Source organism: Natator depressus, chromosome 1 (assembly GCF_965152275.1).
Source record: "Natator depressus isolate rNatDep1 chromosome 1, rNatDep2.hap1, whole genome shotgun sequence".
In the NCBI taxonomy this organism is placed as follows: Eukaryota; Metazoa; Chordata; order Testudines; family Cheloniidae; genus Natator; species Natator depressus.
The window spans coordinates 77,234,414-77,248,344 of record NC_134234.1 but is presented as its reverse complement, the minus strand read 5'-3'; the positions used below and the strand labels follow the sequence as shown (position 1 = coordinate 77,248,344).

General features: G+C 38.7%; 1 protein-coding gene across 1 annotated transcript in view; it reads right to left on the bottom strand.

Moving 5' to 3' along the window:
* Positions 1-266: 266 nt before the first annotated feature.
* Positions 267-13,931, bottom strand: part of BORA (BORA aurora kinase A activator) — a 45,270-nt gene continuing 31,605 nt past the window's right edge. Inside the window, exons 9-13 of the mRNA XM_074944164.1 lie at positions 13,772-13,925; positions 11,750-12,357; positions 10,722-10,853; positions 5,827-6,004; positions 267-1,706 (exon numbers count right to left, since the gene is read on the bottom strand). Coding sequence (XP_074800265.1) covers positions 1,648-1,706; positions 5,827-6,004; positions 10,722-10,853; positions 11,750-12,357; positions 13,772-13,925 — 1,131 coding nt within the window. The 3' untranslated portion in view covers positions 267-1,647. The remainder of the gene's footprint in view (positions 1,707-5,826; positions 6,005-10,721; positions 10,854-11,749; positions 12,358-13,771; positions 13,926-13,931) is intronic.

Below are 13,931 nucleotides of genomic sequence, written 5' to 3'. Positions count from 1 at the left end.
AGATAAATGTGATGGTCAAAAGGGCACTGTAGTTCATTAGTACAGTAGGTTTTCTAAACATAATTAAAAATATTTGTTTTTCTTAAGTCAAAATAAATAGTTGGTTGCTTCTTGGCACACTCTATTTGAAGAGAGAAAAGAGGATAGACAATACATACAAAAACTTTTATACAATTCACTATTTTCACATTCATCCAGTTGTGCTATTCATTTTTTGCCTTACCTATGAAAAAGCTTATTTTACACAGGGAGCAATTAAACAATTTTAGTGATTACTTTATTATTTGTGACTAATTTGAAAACTCTGATCATTGAACATGCAGCTCTGAAGAATCCAACTAAAATTTAATTTTAAAATGATAAACCACAGTTAATCTCACATTTCAACCAGAAGAGTCCAGAAGTTCCACTGATACTACAGGGATCATTTTCATTACTGGTACAGGGCAAATTTTTTGAAAAAAATGTATTGTCTTAGAAATACTTGTACTGGTCTACCAATGTGCTTCTAGCATAATCAGCTCACAAGATCCAACCTTACATTCACATAAAATTCTGATTACCATATTGCTTTCCCTCTTCTTCCCCCCACCTTACATTGGCATAATATTAGCATCCATTATATGTTGGTTATCATAAAAATATAAAACCCCAAACATTCCTTATTACCCTCTGGAAGTCTGAAATCCTTGCTTTCAAATGGCATAAAACATTAAATTATCTGTTTTGCTAGATAGTGGCTACTAAAATCGTGCCAATACAAGCAGGAAGCAGAAAAGGGGAAGCAGGATGACAAACAATGTTGTTTTAAATTTCTGATCTCATGACATGCCAGAGAACAGAATGCTTTGCACACCATTAGAAAGCAGCATGTTCAGCTTCTAATGGTACAAAGATATTTTTATAGCCCTGATGGTTTGTGAGATCACACCTAAGTATACAGTTCAGGACATAAATGCACTGTAAATTTTTAATCCCTGTATTATTCAAGTGGACCTAAAACACAATACAGAAACATAGTGCCAAACCTAGTTGATAGTTATATCTCCTATTTCAAGGGTTTATCATCACAATTAAATAATGAAGTGTGACTTATCCTCCTTGGCATAGAGACTATGCCAAGGACCAACCTTTATTTATGCCAAGAACCTTAAACTGACAGGTAAAGAAGGACAAAGTTTAAAAATGTAAAAAAACCAACCAAACAAAAAAAGCACCTCAGAAAAGTATGTTAATTTGTTGATTACACATTTTAAATGAATCACAAATTTCGATTTTTTTTTTTACAATACTTAAGTTTGAAGAAACAGAAAATTAATAATATTTTATTAGTGATATAGAAGTCTCCCTGTTAATTTCAATGTACATTTTCTCCAGAGTGGTCATTGCTGAGGTAAGGATAACAAACATACAGAGGTTTATGATTTGACAAAATTTCACAAGCTATTTTGCCTTTCAAGTAACAATTCAGATGACTTGTTTTTTAAGTGCCATACAAATCGTTCTCACATTTTATCTTCAAAAAGTGTTCACAATGTAGTTCAAAATGCAATTGAGACACAACTGATTCCATTTGCAAAAGTCATATGTGCCAAAGGCTACTTGTCAGCCTTGGTCTAATCACTTTGATAGAGGCATTTCTTCAGGTTATTGCATAGAATGACAGGCAGACTCTCCATCCAACATCTTGGGACTGTTTGTCCTTACTATAATAGAAAAAGAAAAAAAAAGCTTAACTGAAAGCATTTGATAATGGGATAAACATGCATTCTACAGCTTCTAAGATTAGGTTATCCACAAAGGTGGAGTGCCAAGTTCCAATATCCTTGTCTCCAACAGCCAGGCTGGTAAGTAATTCAATGTATTGTTTCTTCAGGTTTTTAAGTCCAATGGTTTTTGTAAACTTGGCTAGTCAAAACTGACATGTTATCTTTGCCAGTTTGCACCACTAACTTAAACAAATCCAACAATAGCAAAATTAAGGATATATAATATAGTGTTTTTCTATTGAATATCTATTTTCAGTGTTGTCAAATCATTCTGGAAGCTTTGCTAGAACAAAAAAAAAATTGAGAAATATTCTCTCATCGAGTCCCTCCACATTCTCTCATTTAGGGTTTGCCCTATACGGTGATGGCCACTGTTTATTTTCCTGAATCATCAGACTTTTCTTAGTCTTGATTTTTTCCCCCTGATACAGTATGACTACAGCAACTTTTTGTATAGCATCTTTCATGCAAACTGTATCCCCAACTGCTTTTCAGCGTTAAATTACAAAACACAAAGTAGAGGCAAAATAGAAGAGAATTGAGACAGATATGGGAAGACTGTTCCAAATATAAGAAACTGTAAAGGAGGTACCAGCAATGTAGATATTATATAGAGGGCCACAGGCCAGTGGTTGTAAGCAAACGGTGTAAGAAAATATCTGAGTGATTAGGGCAAGTCCATGGGAAGTTTTTAAAAACAAACTTCTCTTTGTATTGAAATTGATAAGGAGCTAGTTGAGTTGATTGAGATGGAGATGATTTATTCCTTAGAACAGACAGGAAGTTATTCTGCAAATACGATAGTCCACAGAGGTGGGATTTGGGAATTACCACTGAAAAAGGAAGCTGAAAAAGTGAAATCCTAGCTAAGATGTCAGTGTATATGGAAGTGAGAATATGAACAATATTGCAGAGAGGCTGACAAGCCAATCTATGAACCTAGGAAAATGTGAGAAGAGGAGCAAGAAAATTAAGATCACAAGTTATATTTGGAGGACAGTGAAGGAAAGTGGAATAGATGAAGAGGAAGTTGGTAAAAAAAGAATGAATATGGGAAAAGATCCTTGTGGAACTCCATAAAGGAGAAGCCTTTGTGTAGAGGAAGTATCAACAGGGAAAGAAAACTATCAGATACATGCAAGAATGCAACTAGACACCTGCACAGCTATTGAAGTTGGGCAGGAGAATGGGGTAGTTCAGTTTCAAATACTCAGCAGATTTCAAGGAGAAAGAAGAGGGAGAGAGCACCAGCAACAACAGAAAAGACAGTTAACTAGGAAGAAAGGAGTGACTTCTATAGAGTGGCCAAAAATAAAACTAATATTTTCATATTGAAACTCCAAGATACTATTCTACTGAAAAGTGTTTAAGCAACGAGGTTAGAAACTGAAGATAAAAATTGGTCACTGTGTACTCTCAAGAACTGGTAAAACTAAAAGGAGTGGTTGACAATTGTCCACTAGAGTGGGCAGATGACAAGCAAGGGCAGGGGATAAGGAGGTAAAGTTTTTGGTAAAGAACTAAGTATCAAACAAGTCCCAGAGGAGTCCCTCACTGCTACTTCTGTGCTTAAATCCATCGGACCACACTCAAAAGAGAAGTTTTCTTTTGCATATTCAGGAAAAGATTATGAGGGAAGTGTGAGCTAGTTATGGAGTGCACAATGAATAAATAAAGGATTACCAATACTGTAGTTATGGAAGTAGAACTATATTGTGTGCTTCACACCACCATCTGGCAATTTCACAGCAGATATTTTGATGTAACATGCACTTTCCCCCCCGCCCCGTGAGATGTTAACTAAGCATTTGAGGGCCCATGTCTGAAAGAAATATTGGTGGATGAAAACTAGAGGTGCTGATCAGGGCAAACTTGTTCATGGGCAATGTCTAGGTTACATGTATACTAAATGGCTGTGTTGCAAAATCTAATCTACTTTTTGCTTTATTTAGAGAACAGTGAATTTACAAAGACTGTAGAATATAATATCCCCAGAATATCTTCCAATAGCTCAAACTGGTTTCTTGAGAATTAGGGATGTCAAGCTATTAAAAAAATTAATCACGATTAATCACACTGTTAAATAATAGAATACCATTTATTTAAATATTTTTGGATGTTTTCTACATTTTCAAATATATTGATTTCAATTACAACACAGAATACAAAGTGTACAGTGCTCACTTTATATTTATTTTTGATTACAAGTATTTGCTCTGTAAAAAAACAAAAGAAAGAGTATTTTTCAATTCACCTTATACAAGTACTGTAGTGTAATCTCTTTATCATGAAAGTTGAACTTACAGATGTAGAATTACATACAGAAAATAACTGCATTCAGAAATAAAACAATGTAAAACTTTAGAGCCTGCAAGTCCACTCAGTCTTACTTCTTGTTTAGCTAATCACTCAGACAAACAAATTTGTTTACACTTGCAGGAGATAATGCTGCCCGCTTCTTGTTTACAATGTCACCTGAAAATGAGAACAGGCATTGTCATGGCACTGTTGTAGCCGGTGTGGCAAGATATTTATGTGCCAGATGCGCTAAAGATTCGTATGTCCCTTCATGCTTCAACCACCATTCCAGCGGATATACGTCTATGCTGATGGCAGGTTGTGATCGATAACGATCTGAAGCAGTGCGAACCCATGCATGTTCATTTTCATTATCTGAGTCAGTTTCCTCATCGGAGTGTTGCTCTTTTAACACTTTTGAAAGCATGCTCCACACCTCATCCCTCTCAGATTTTGGAAGGCACTTCAGATTCTTAAACCTTGGGTTGAGTGCTGAAGCTATCTTTCGAAATCTCACATTGGTACCTTCTTTGTGTTTTGTCAAATTTGCAGTGAAAGTGTTCTTAAAATGAACAACAACATGTGCTGGGTCATCATCCGAGACTGCTATAACATGAAATATATGGCAGAATGTGGGTAAAACAAAGCAGGGGACATAAAATTCTCCCCCAAGGAGTTCAGTCACAAATTTAATTAACGCATTATTCTTTTAACAAGCATCATCAGCATGTCCTCTGGAATGGTGGCCAAAGCATGAAGGTGCATACGAATGTTTAGCATATCTAGCATGTAAATACCTTGCAATGCCGGCTACAGAAGTGCCACGCAAATGCTTGTTTTCACTTTCTGTTGACACTGTAAATATGAAGTGGGCAGCACTATCTCCTGTAAATGTAAACAAACTTGTTTGTCTTAGTGATTGGCTGAACAAGAAGTAGAACTGAGTGGACTTGTAGGCTCTGAAGTTTTACATCGTTTTGTTTTTGAGTGCAGTTATGTAACAAAAAAATTCTACATTTGTAAATTGCACTTTCACGACTCAGACTGCACTACAGTACTTACATGATGTGAACTGAAAAATAGTATTTATTGTGTTTATCTTTCACAGTGCAAATATTTGTAATCAAGGATAATAAACACTTTAATTTCAATTACAACACAGAATACAATATGTATATAAAAATGTAGAAAAACATTCAAAATATTTAATAAATTTATATTGGTATTCTATTGTTTAAACAGTGCGATTAATCATGATTAATTTTTTTTAAGTTAATTGCATGAGTTAACTGCAATTGAGAGCCCTAATGTGAATGTTGTCTGGTGTCCAAACATGGAAACATTAGATTAAGAAACTGCTAAATATTCACCCATTCTAAGGTTGCTAAAATGTAGAGTGTATTTCTATTGAAGCTGGTACAGCTAAGATTTTGGAACAATTTGACACCTCTAGAAACCTGCCACTAGTGTTCACAGAAACAGCTCAAAAGAAAAAATGCTATCAATTTTTGTTTCAAGTCCAGCTCACAGCCTCCCTAATTTTCCATATCCAGTGGATGTGGGTTAGGAGAACCTGTATAGATTGCTGCTTCCCAGCTCCCTATAATACATATGAAACAAGCAGCAAGGCAGCAGTTTGGTCTGCTCCCTGAACTCAGTTGTAGTATTACTGTGTTCATCATTCTTCAGGTCCTACAAGATAAATTATTAACAGGTACCAGCCAATAGCATTTTAAGTTCTCCATAAAAATCCACATACCATTTTTGTGTAATCCCTGAATCTGATGTTCGTTGGTATGTTTCCAAGTAGAAAAGTTGCAAGTTGCATTTTGGCTGAATAATGTATTGTATGTTTTTACTTTATGGAAACATGGTTGAATCTCTGGAGACTTTGCTCTCAACAGCTGATTGTCTTTATGGTTTAAAACAGGAAACTCCTAGGTTTGTAAACAAATTTCTTTTATTATCATTCTTTCAAAAATCCTCATTTCAATAAGTTCACAATTCAGATCTCACTTCATTTGAATCAGTCCCTGCTATAACGGGTGCTGATCTCAGGATATTACAGAAACAAGGTAGTTGAGGCAATATCTTTTATTGGACCAACTTCTGATGATGAAAGAGAGCTTACACACGCTGTAGAAGAACTCCGTGCAAGCTAGAAAGCTTGTCTCTTTCACCACCAGAAGTTGGTCCAATAAAATATATTATCTCAACCATCTTGTCTCCTTGTTATAAAGGATCATTTTGGGGGTTAAGTCACTGGAAGTTTCAGATCACCAGTATAAAACAGTTTTATCTTCATCCCTTCCTGAAAATTAAAACAGAAATAAAAAACAGCTATTTCCCCTATAGTAACTATGGTTCTTAGAGGTGTTGTCAACTTCTGGTGCACACCCTGTGTGAGTGAGATCGGATGCTTTTGGCCTGCAGTGTCCATTGGGGGAGAGGCATGCCCTGATCGCTCGTTTGTGTCGTCATTTCCCCCTCCCCGCAAGGGCATAAAGGGCAGAGCAGAGCCAGCTGCTCCTCAGTTCCTGCACAAATACAGATTTGGGGTAAAAGGGGACTCTGTAGTAGTGGGGAAGGAAGACAGGTCATGGAATACACATAGACAATATCTCAAAGTTACCATTCGCTTTCATGTGATTCTCCATACATATTTCTCTGCTGATGATTCTCAAGCTTTGACCTGATGTATAGAATGTACTTGCTCAGTATCTACTCAAATGTCAACTGCAGGACCGCTCTGCCAAAACGGGTATTAGATCTTGATGCCTCAACTGGGGAATAATGTCATGTAAATATATGACCAGATCCCCAGGTCACTGAAGACCTTCAGATTTCAGAGATGGTTACACTTTTCAAGAAAGCCATAGAATTTACCTCAGCTCTAGTGGAGTGAGCCCTAACCTGCACTGAGAATCTAATTTGCCTAACTCATAAAACCCTAAAGTAAGTAGACACCCACTTAGATAGCCTCTGGGAAGATGCCTGACCTTTCATCCAACCTGCAAAAGCTACAATTAGTCAAAAGAAAACTAAACGTTTTGGTCCTATCCAGATAAAATAATAGAGGCTTAAGCACATCCAGGGTATGCAAATTTGGCTTCCTCTTGGTGGGAGTGGAGTTTAGGGAAGAGCACAGGTACATGACTCATTTGATTCAAAATGCAAGTCTGAGACTACCTTGGGTAAAAATGTAGGGTGGGGCCTAAGGGTGACCTTCTCCTTATGGACTACAGCATCTGATGGGCCAGAATTAAGCGCTTGTATTTTTCCTATTTTCCACGCTGATATAATTGCCACTAAAAAGGCCATTTTCACAGACAAATGATATTAGGAGCTCAAAGGGAGTTGCCATCAACCCAGCTAGGACTGCACAGAGATCCAAGGGGGGAAGTGACTGATTGGGGAAAAACATGAATGAGACCCGTAAGCCTAGCTACCACAAGATGGGAGAAAATGGTGTTGCCCTGCATGGAGGAGATGGTCAGCTGATTCACTGCCACAGAGCTAATGGACAATCTTTTTTTTTTTTTTTAAATCTTAGTAGATATGCAGAGTCCAGCTATTCTGGACTCTGCATATCTAGAGGAAATATGCTATTGACCCCACTTTTGAAATGTTACAGATAAAGGATCCTGAGTGTCCATTTGTGGTCTTCTAAGAATTGCCTTATTAGGTGGCAGTTCCCTAAGGACAACTCCAACAATGTCCTTGGTGCCAAGATCATCTGTCCTGAGAGAGTAAACATCAGTACCATAGATTTGGTATTGGGCATGGCTTGAATCTTTTCATAGGCCAGTACCATTGGTCATGTACCGTGTTCTCCAGGGTGTCATCAGGACTCATTCTGGGCTGAGCCACCTTTGAGGGAGTGAAGTGAGTTTTGCTTCTTCCAGCTAGGCCCTTCCCAGAGGCAAAAAAGGCACCTTGAGTGACCATTGTTAAAGAACACAGCTGTCTCACATGAAGGGCAGTTCTTGAAGCCAGGAGACTTTAGGTGTGTCTACACCTTGAGCTGGTTGTGTGATTCCCAGCTTGCATAGACATACTTGGGCTAGCTCTTATCAACGTACCACACAAAACAGTAATATAGCCAGGGTAGCACAGACGGTAGCAGTGGCACAGGCTAGCCATGCCAAATACAAACCCATCTGAACCCTGCGCATACATATTCAGCACAGTTAACCTATGCTGCCACTTGCTGCTTCCCATGCTTCACTACTCTCTTTAGCATGCTAGCTACACAAACTGGGAATCACACCCTCAGCTCCAAGTGTAGATAGAACCTTTGGTTCAGACAGAGGAAAAAATTCCTAACACTAACAGAAGCTTGGGGGTGTTTTTGCCAACAGATGTACCAACCCTGTACACACTAACAGTAACTAATTTAACACCTAACTAACAATACAAAGATATGTTTATTTGCTTCATAAAGCACACAGTGATGCAGACACTGCAGGGTTCTGTCTCACAGCCATGGATGGTAAGAAAGAACTGAAGGGCAGTTGGACCCATTCTGACCTTGGGTGGGGATGTCTGAGAGCACTCAAGGTGCAGACACAGCCCCAACAAACACTTCTGTGCAATATAATCTGATTTCATGCACACAAGGCATAGGTGTACCAAGAGTGGAATACATACAAACATTTGAAGAACTGAATAATTCCCCTTTGTTTTAGTCTAATATATCCCCTTTCACTATTCTCAGAAACTGTATTATGTGTTTGTTGCTTTCCCTTGCCTCTGTACAATGAGATCACAAGTGGAAGTAGAGATCTCAAGTTGAAAAATTCTCTTAAAGACATTCCTCAGCATACTGAATCAAGTCAACACCATGGAACTTTTAAGATACCCAGGGACGGCACGTTGTCCATTTGTAGTCTCACCAATGTTTTTGCCAAGGTCTCCCCAAGCCCCCAGTGCCTTTTACTCCTGATGGAATTCTGCGCGCCTGCATGGGCAGAGAATTGTTATGGTGATCAGATATCTATCCCCCCATGCAGAAAAAAGAAGAAGAAATCTGCTGGGGACACGTGCCTCTTCCTGGACAGCCTAGGCGGCGCATCTGTTCCAGCACACCTGGAGCAGCCATCAGAGACGCAAATCACTGCGGGGGCGGGACGTACGCACCTGCCTGGGAGACATTAATCACTGTCGGGGGTGGAGTGGGCTGGGCGTGCATGTGTGTGAACAAGCCAGAGAGACTTGCCACAGAGTGGCTTGCCGGGCATGGGGGGCTTGGGGTTGTTAGGCATGAGGCAGGCTCTGTCCCCCGAGGCAGAAATGTAGTAGCCTGCCTGCCTATGTTCCTTCACTGCAAGGAAGCAAGCAGCTGTTTTGCCAGAGTTAGAAATGCAATCAGCCAGTGTTATCCCTTAAACTGCATGGAGGCTCATTTTATAACAGGAATTGGATTGAAACAAAATTCAGTCAGTTTTTGCTTGAGATGGGATAAGGTGTGGAAGAAAAAGAGTCTGCTCTGTGCATTCCTTCAAAACTGTTTCAATGTTTGAAATAAAAGATTGTTCTAAATGTGAAAATAACACATTGTTAATGTTGCTATTGATCGTTAATTGATCTCATTCTCAGGCAAAAATGTAGCAGCCTGCCTGAATAGTAACATTGTTAATGTTCCTATTGTTAACTAACTGTTCCCATTCTCAGCCAATTCCCCCCAGAAGCATAAAACACGGAAAAGTTTTAAGGCTCCTTTACATTGCCAGAGTGGTGTAAAGGAGCCTTATTATAAATGACCATAAGGGAATCCTCAGCTAGGAGATCTATGTGCTTTCTCACTTTTTTTTCCTGTGCCAAAGTGGCCCAATGGAGTTAGATTACAGATCAGGATTTATTTTACTTACCCATTAAAAAATAAATAAATAAATAAAATAAAATAAAAGACTGAGGGCAAATAAAACATTTATCAAGAAGTCACTAAAATGTCAGGACAATCAGAACCAAGCACTTCCCAAAGTACCCAGCCCGGTCCAGATTAAGTTACTAAAGGGCAAAAGGGATATATTTGTTCTTTTGCATGACATCAAAAACGGCTACACCAGGTTCTCATGCTTGAGAATCCCCTACAAAACTGCATGTAGACGGGGACAAATTATTTTGCACATCCTGCAACGTTGTTCTCAACAATGACTGATGGTCTGTAATTGTGGATCATTTTGCATTTAAAAAACAAAAAAAACCCACATTATTTTGACAAAATAACATATGCAGAATTTTTAATTTTTTGGCACAGAATTCCCCCAGGAATAGCCTTTGCTGTCATCAGAACACGTGAATTTTAAAATGGGATTTTCAGTATATTTTTCTTTATTTTATAGATCCATGTTTTTAATCTAATACTTGACACTAAGACCAAATAAATTTGCTGTCTACAACTTCCCACAAGTTCTTAGAAACAATCTGTCAAACCCCTGACCTAGCAGGGAGTGGTGTGAAGGAATGGATATTGAAAATGGAAAAACATATTCTACAGACTAACAAATTTATTTGAGCATAAGCTGTAGTTCACGAAAGATTATGCTCAAATAAATTTGTTAGTCTCTAAAGTGCCACAAGTACTCCTTTTCTTTTTGCGAATAGACTAACACGGCTGCTACTCTGAAACATATCATTCTATGCATTTCCTACCTTAGTTCTGGAAAGCTGAGATTTGTTCTGAGCCTCATAAGAATGTACATTATTGTCTCTGCAATTGTTCTCAGCCCCAACTGTATCCATAATGCTGCTTCCACATGTCTGTGTATTATAGCCACTGTCCACCTAGGAACAAAAGCCAGGAATTAATATCCTATGTACTCTGTTCCAGATAAGCTCCCCTATTTCTTGTGCATTACTTAATTTACATTTGTATTGCCCCTACTTCATAATCCTTTCATATTGTATTTATAAACTTAATCTATCATACAAGCTATACATATCACTGATTAAAATATGAACCATTGAAATACAGCCACATCTAAAGGTGATATCCGGCAACTGTTTAACAATGCATGCTTAGAGTCACTTCTGTCCTAAGCTATTATCTGATTGAAACTTCAGGGAAAGTTAAATAGGCAAATTGGAAATACTTGTGAGTTCAAGTACATGCCCGTTGGACATTTAATGGTCACAACTCAGAACTTTTTCAAATATTAAGGTGTCAGCATCTTCAGCAGGACAGTTCCTACTACTATCATCATAGTTTCTTCACTACCTTCAAAACCCAGGACTTCTTTGGAGACCTCCTATACAAGGTGATATGGCTAGATGTGTGTGGCTTGCATATTTTACAAGATAATGCAATTGCAGGCTTAAATAAAATTGACAATCTATTTGTGACTTAAAAAGCAAAAGGCGGCTGCATTATGTAATAACTTGGTTAACTGCAGCAGATTCATTAGAAACAAGAGGAGATAGTAAATTGGTCAACCAGAATCCAAGTAGTTTGGGATTAATCCACATTTACTACTGTGGTAGCATAAGAAATATTTCCTTGAATTGCTGTGTTGCCAGTCAAATAGAAAAAGCTTTAAGTCACACAATTCAGTGTTTACACCCCATCAGATAAGAGGTGACAGAAAGTATATCCAGAATGGTAGAGGGACAAATGTGAAAACTGAGAGATTAAACTTGAGGTATAATTTACTAAATTATTTAAATAAAACAAAAACCCTTACCTGAATACTACTGCTGTCACAAGGAATTACACTGCTTTCCGCAAGAGGTGATATGCACATGTGAGAGCTTTCAATACTGAAAGTAATTCCTGTCATGAAGCTGGTCATTGGCATACTGCTATTACCAACACATTCCTTGACCCAAGCGTTCTCATCTGACACCTCAACTGTATCAACCATATCAACAGTATTATTTTCTTTTAAACCTTCTATATCCTGCAACGATGCCAGTCCTTGTTCACAAGCTTCAGAGTGATCTGGTGAAATAGATACAGTCGCCACAACTAGATGTGTACCGTGTGCAAAAGTATCACCATCCTGCTGCTGTAAATTTACTCCAGTGTCCATCTGTGGTAACAGAACTTCTGCAGGTAGGGCATTCTCTTTGTCTTCTGCCTCTTCGTTGTGATTTTCAAGGGTAAATGGTATCCTAATAAGGGAAGTTTGATATTGTGCAGTCCCTCTGCATGCTCCAAGTCTCATAGGAGAGCAATTTTTAATTGGAGAACAGCCATCTATATAAGGACTTCTAGTACTTGGGGGTGTCATTCTGTTTGAGACTGGTGCAGAAGGAACATCCGGAGAACGAAAAGTCAACTTTCTTTGTTCTGTCCATAGTAAAAACAGAATAATACAATTCATTAGATATCAGATGGAGAAAAGCTAACAGTCTGAATCCTAGGACCAGAAGTCACTAGAACAACTACAGCCACACTAAGTGGTGATTCCCTTGAGTATCATGTCCTAGCACTAAAGGCATTTGATACAACTATTTTTAAAAGTTATACTTGTTACACACACGTTTAGCCATCATACTTTCAAATTTTAATCCTGCTTACCTAAAGCTTTCCTTTCTCTGAAAGGTCTACTACTGCAGAGACCAGGTCAGGGATCGGCAATCTTTGGCACACAGCCCGCCAAGATAAGCCCCCTTGCGAGCCGGTTTGTTTACTTGCCGTGTCTGCAGGTTCGGCCGAGCGCAGCTCCCTCTGGCTGCGGTTCGCCGATCCAGGCCAATGGGGGCTGCGGGAAGCGGCAGCCAGCACATCCCTCGGCCCGCACTGCTTCCCGCAGCCCCCATCGGCCTGGAGCGGTGAACCACGGCTAGCGTGAGTTGCGATCAGCCGAAACTGTGGACGCGGCAGGTAAACAAACCAGCCTAGCCCGCCAGGGGGCTTACCTTGGCGGGCCCCCACATGCCAAAGGTTGCTGATCCCTGGACCAGGTTTTCAAATGGCAGTACCAAATTGTGTCAAAATGAACAGTGCCTTACCCCAAAATGCTTCCAGTCCAATAACCTAAAATCCATACTAGGCAAGTACTGTAAATTTCTTAGAACACATTAGTTCTACAAAAGCTTTTTGAGGGTGAAAATTATCAGAACTTTATACAATCAGGCATAGAGTGGAAAGTAGCTATTCAGTCTTTATACATAACTTTGCAGAAGTATCTCATAGCAGGTTCTGACTGAATCAGCTATGCAAACAGACTAAGATTTTACAGAACACAGACTACCAATACTGCCAAATTGCAACAAATTATGGAGTCTGATATGGATAAGCACCACTAGGTTTCTAAACTAGTGAATTCATTTAATCTCAGCTTAATCTAGTTATAGGGATCAGGGCTCAAATGTAAGACACTAACCCTATCAAAATAGTTTTTCCTACAACAATTCTGACTGCTCATCTTATTTTTGATACATAACTTCAAACAAAACCCTCCTCCTCAGATCATATTGCTCCCCTTTACTTTATTTCATACTATGAGTTTTCATGATTCCTTTTTCCACTTTTTCCCCCACTAAAAAAATTTATTTTTTTGCACTTTCTAAGTAATTCTGTTCAGGTAAACATTTTATACATTTACATTGACAACACTTTACTGTTCAACATGCCATGTGCCATACTAGATGAGACCACTGGACTATCAAGCCAAGTACCTGCCTCTAGATGGATCATTTTTTCATCACAAGAAATACAAGCTGCATGAAAGGAGACTGTATATAAAGTCAAACCATACCTGACAATGGTGTCTTCCTTATCTGAAAAGCAATTGGAGAAAAAGTAGGGGAAGCAATATTTGCAGGGGACCTCTCTGGAAATGTGGGACTGGTAATGCTTCCCAGACTGTATGCCCTTGTACCTCCCTGAATAGGACTGGAGGAAAACTGACCCTTTAA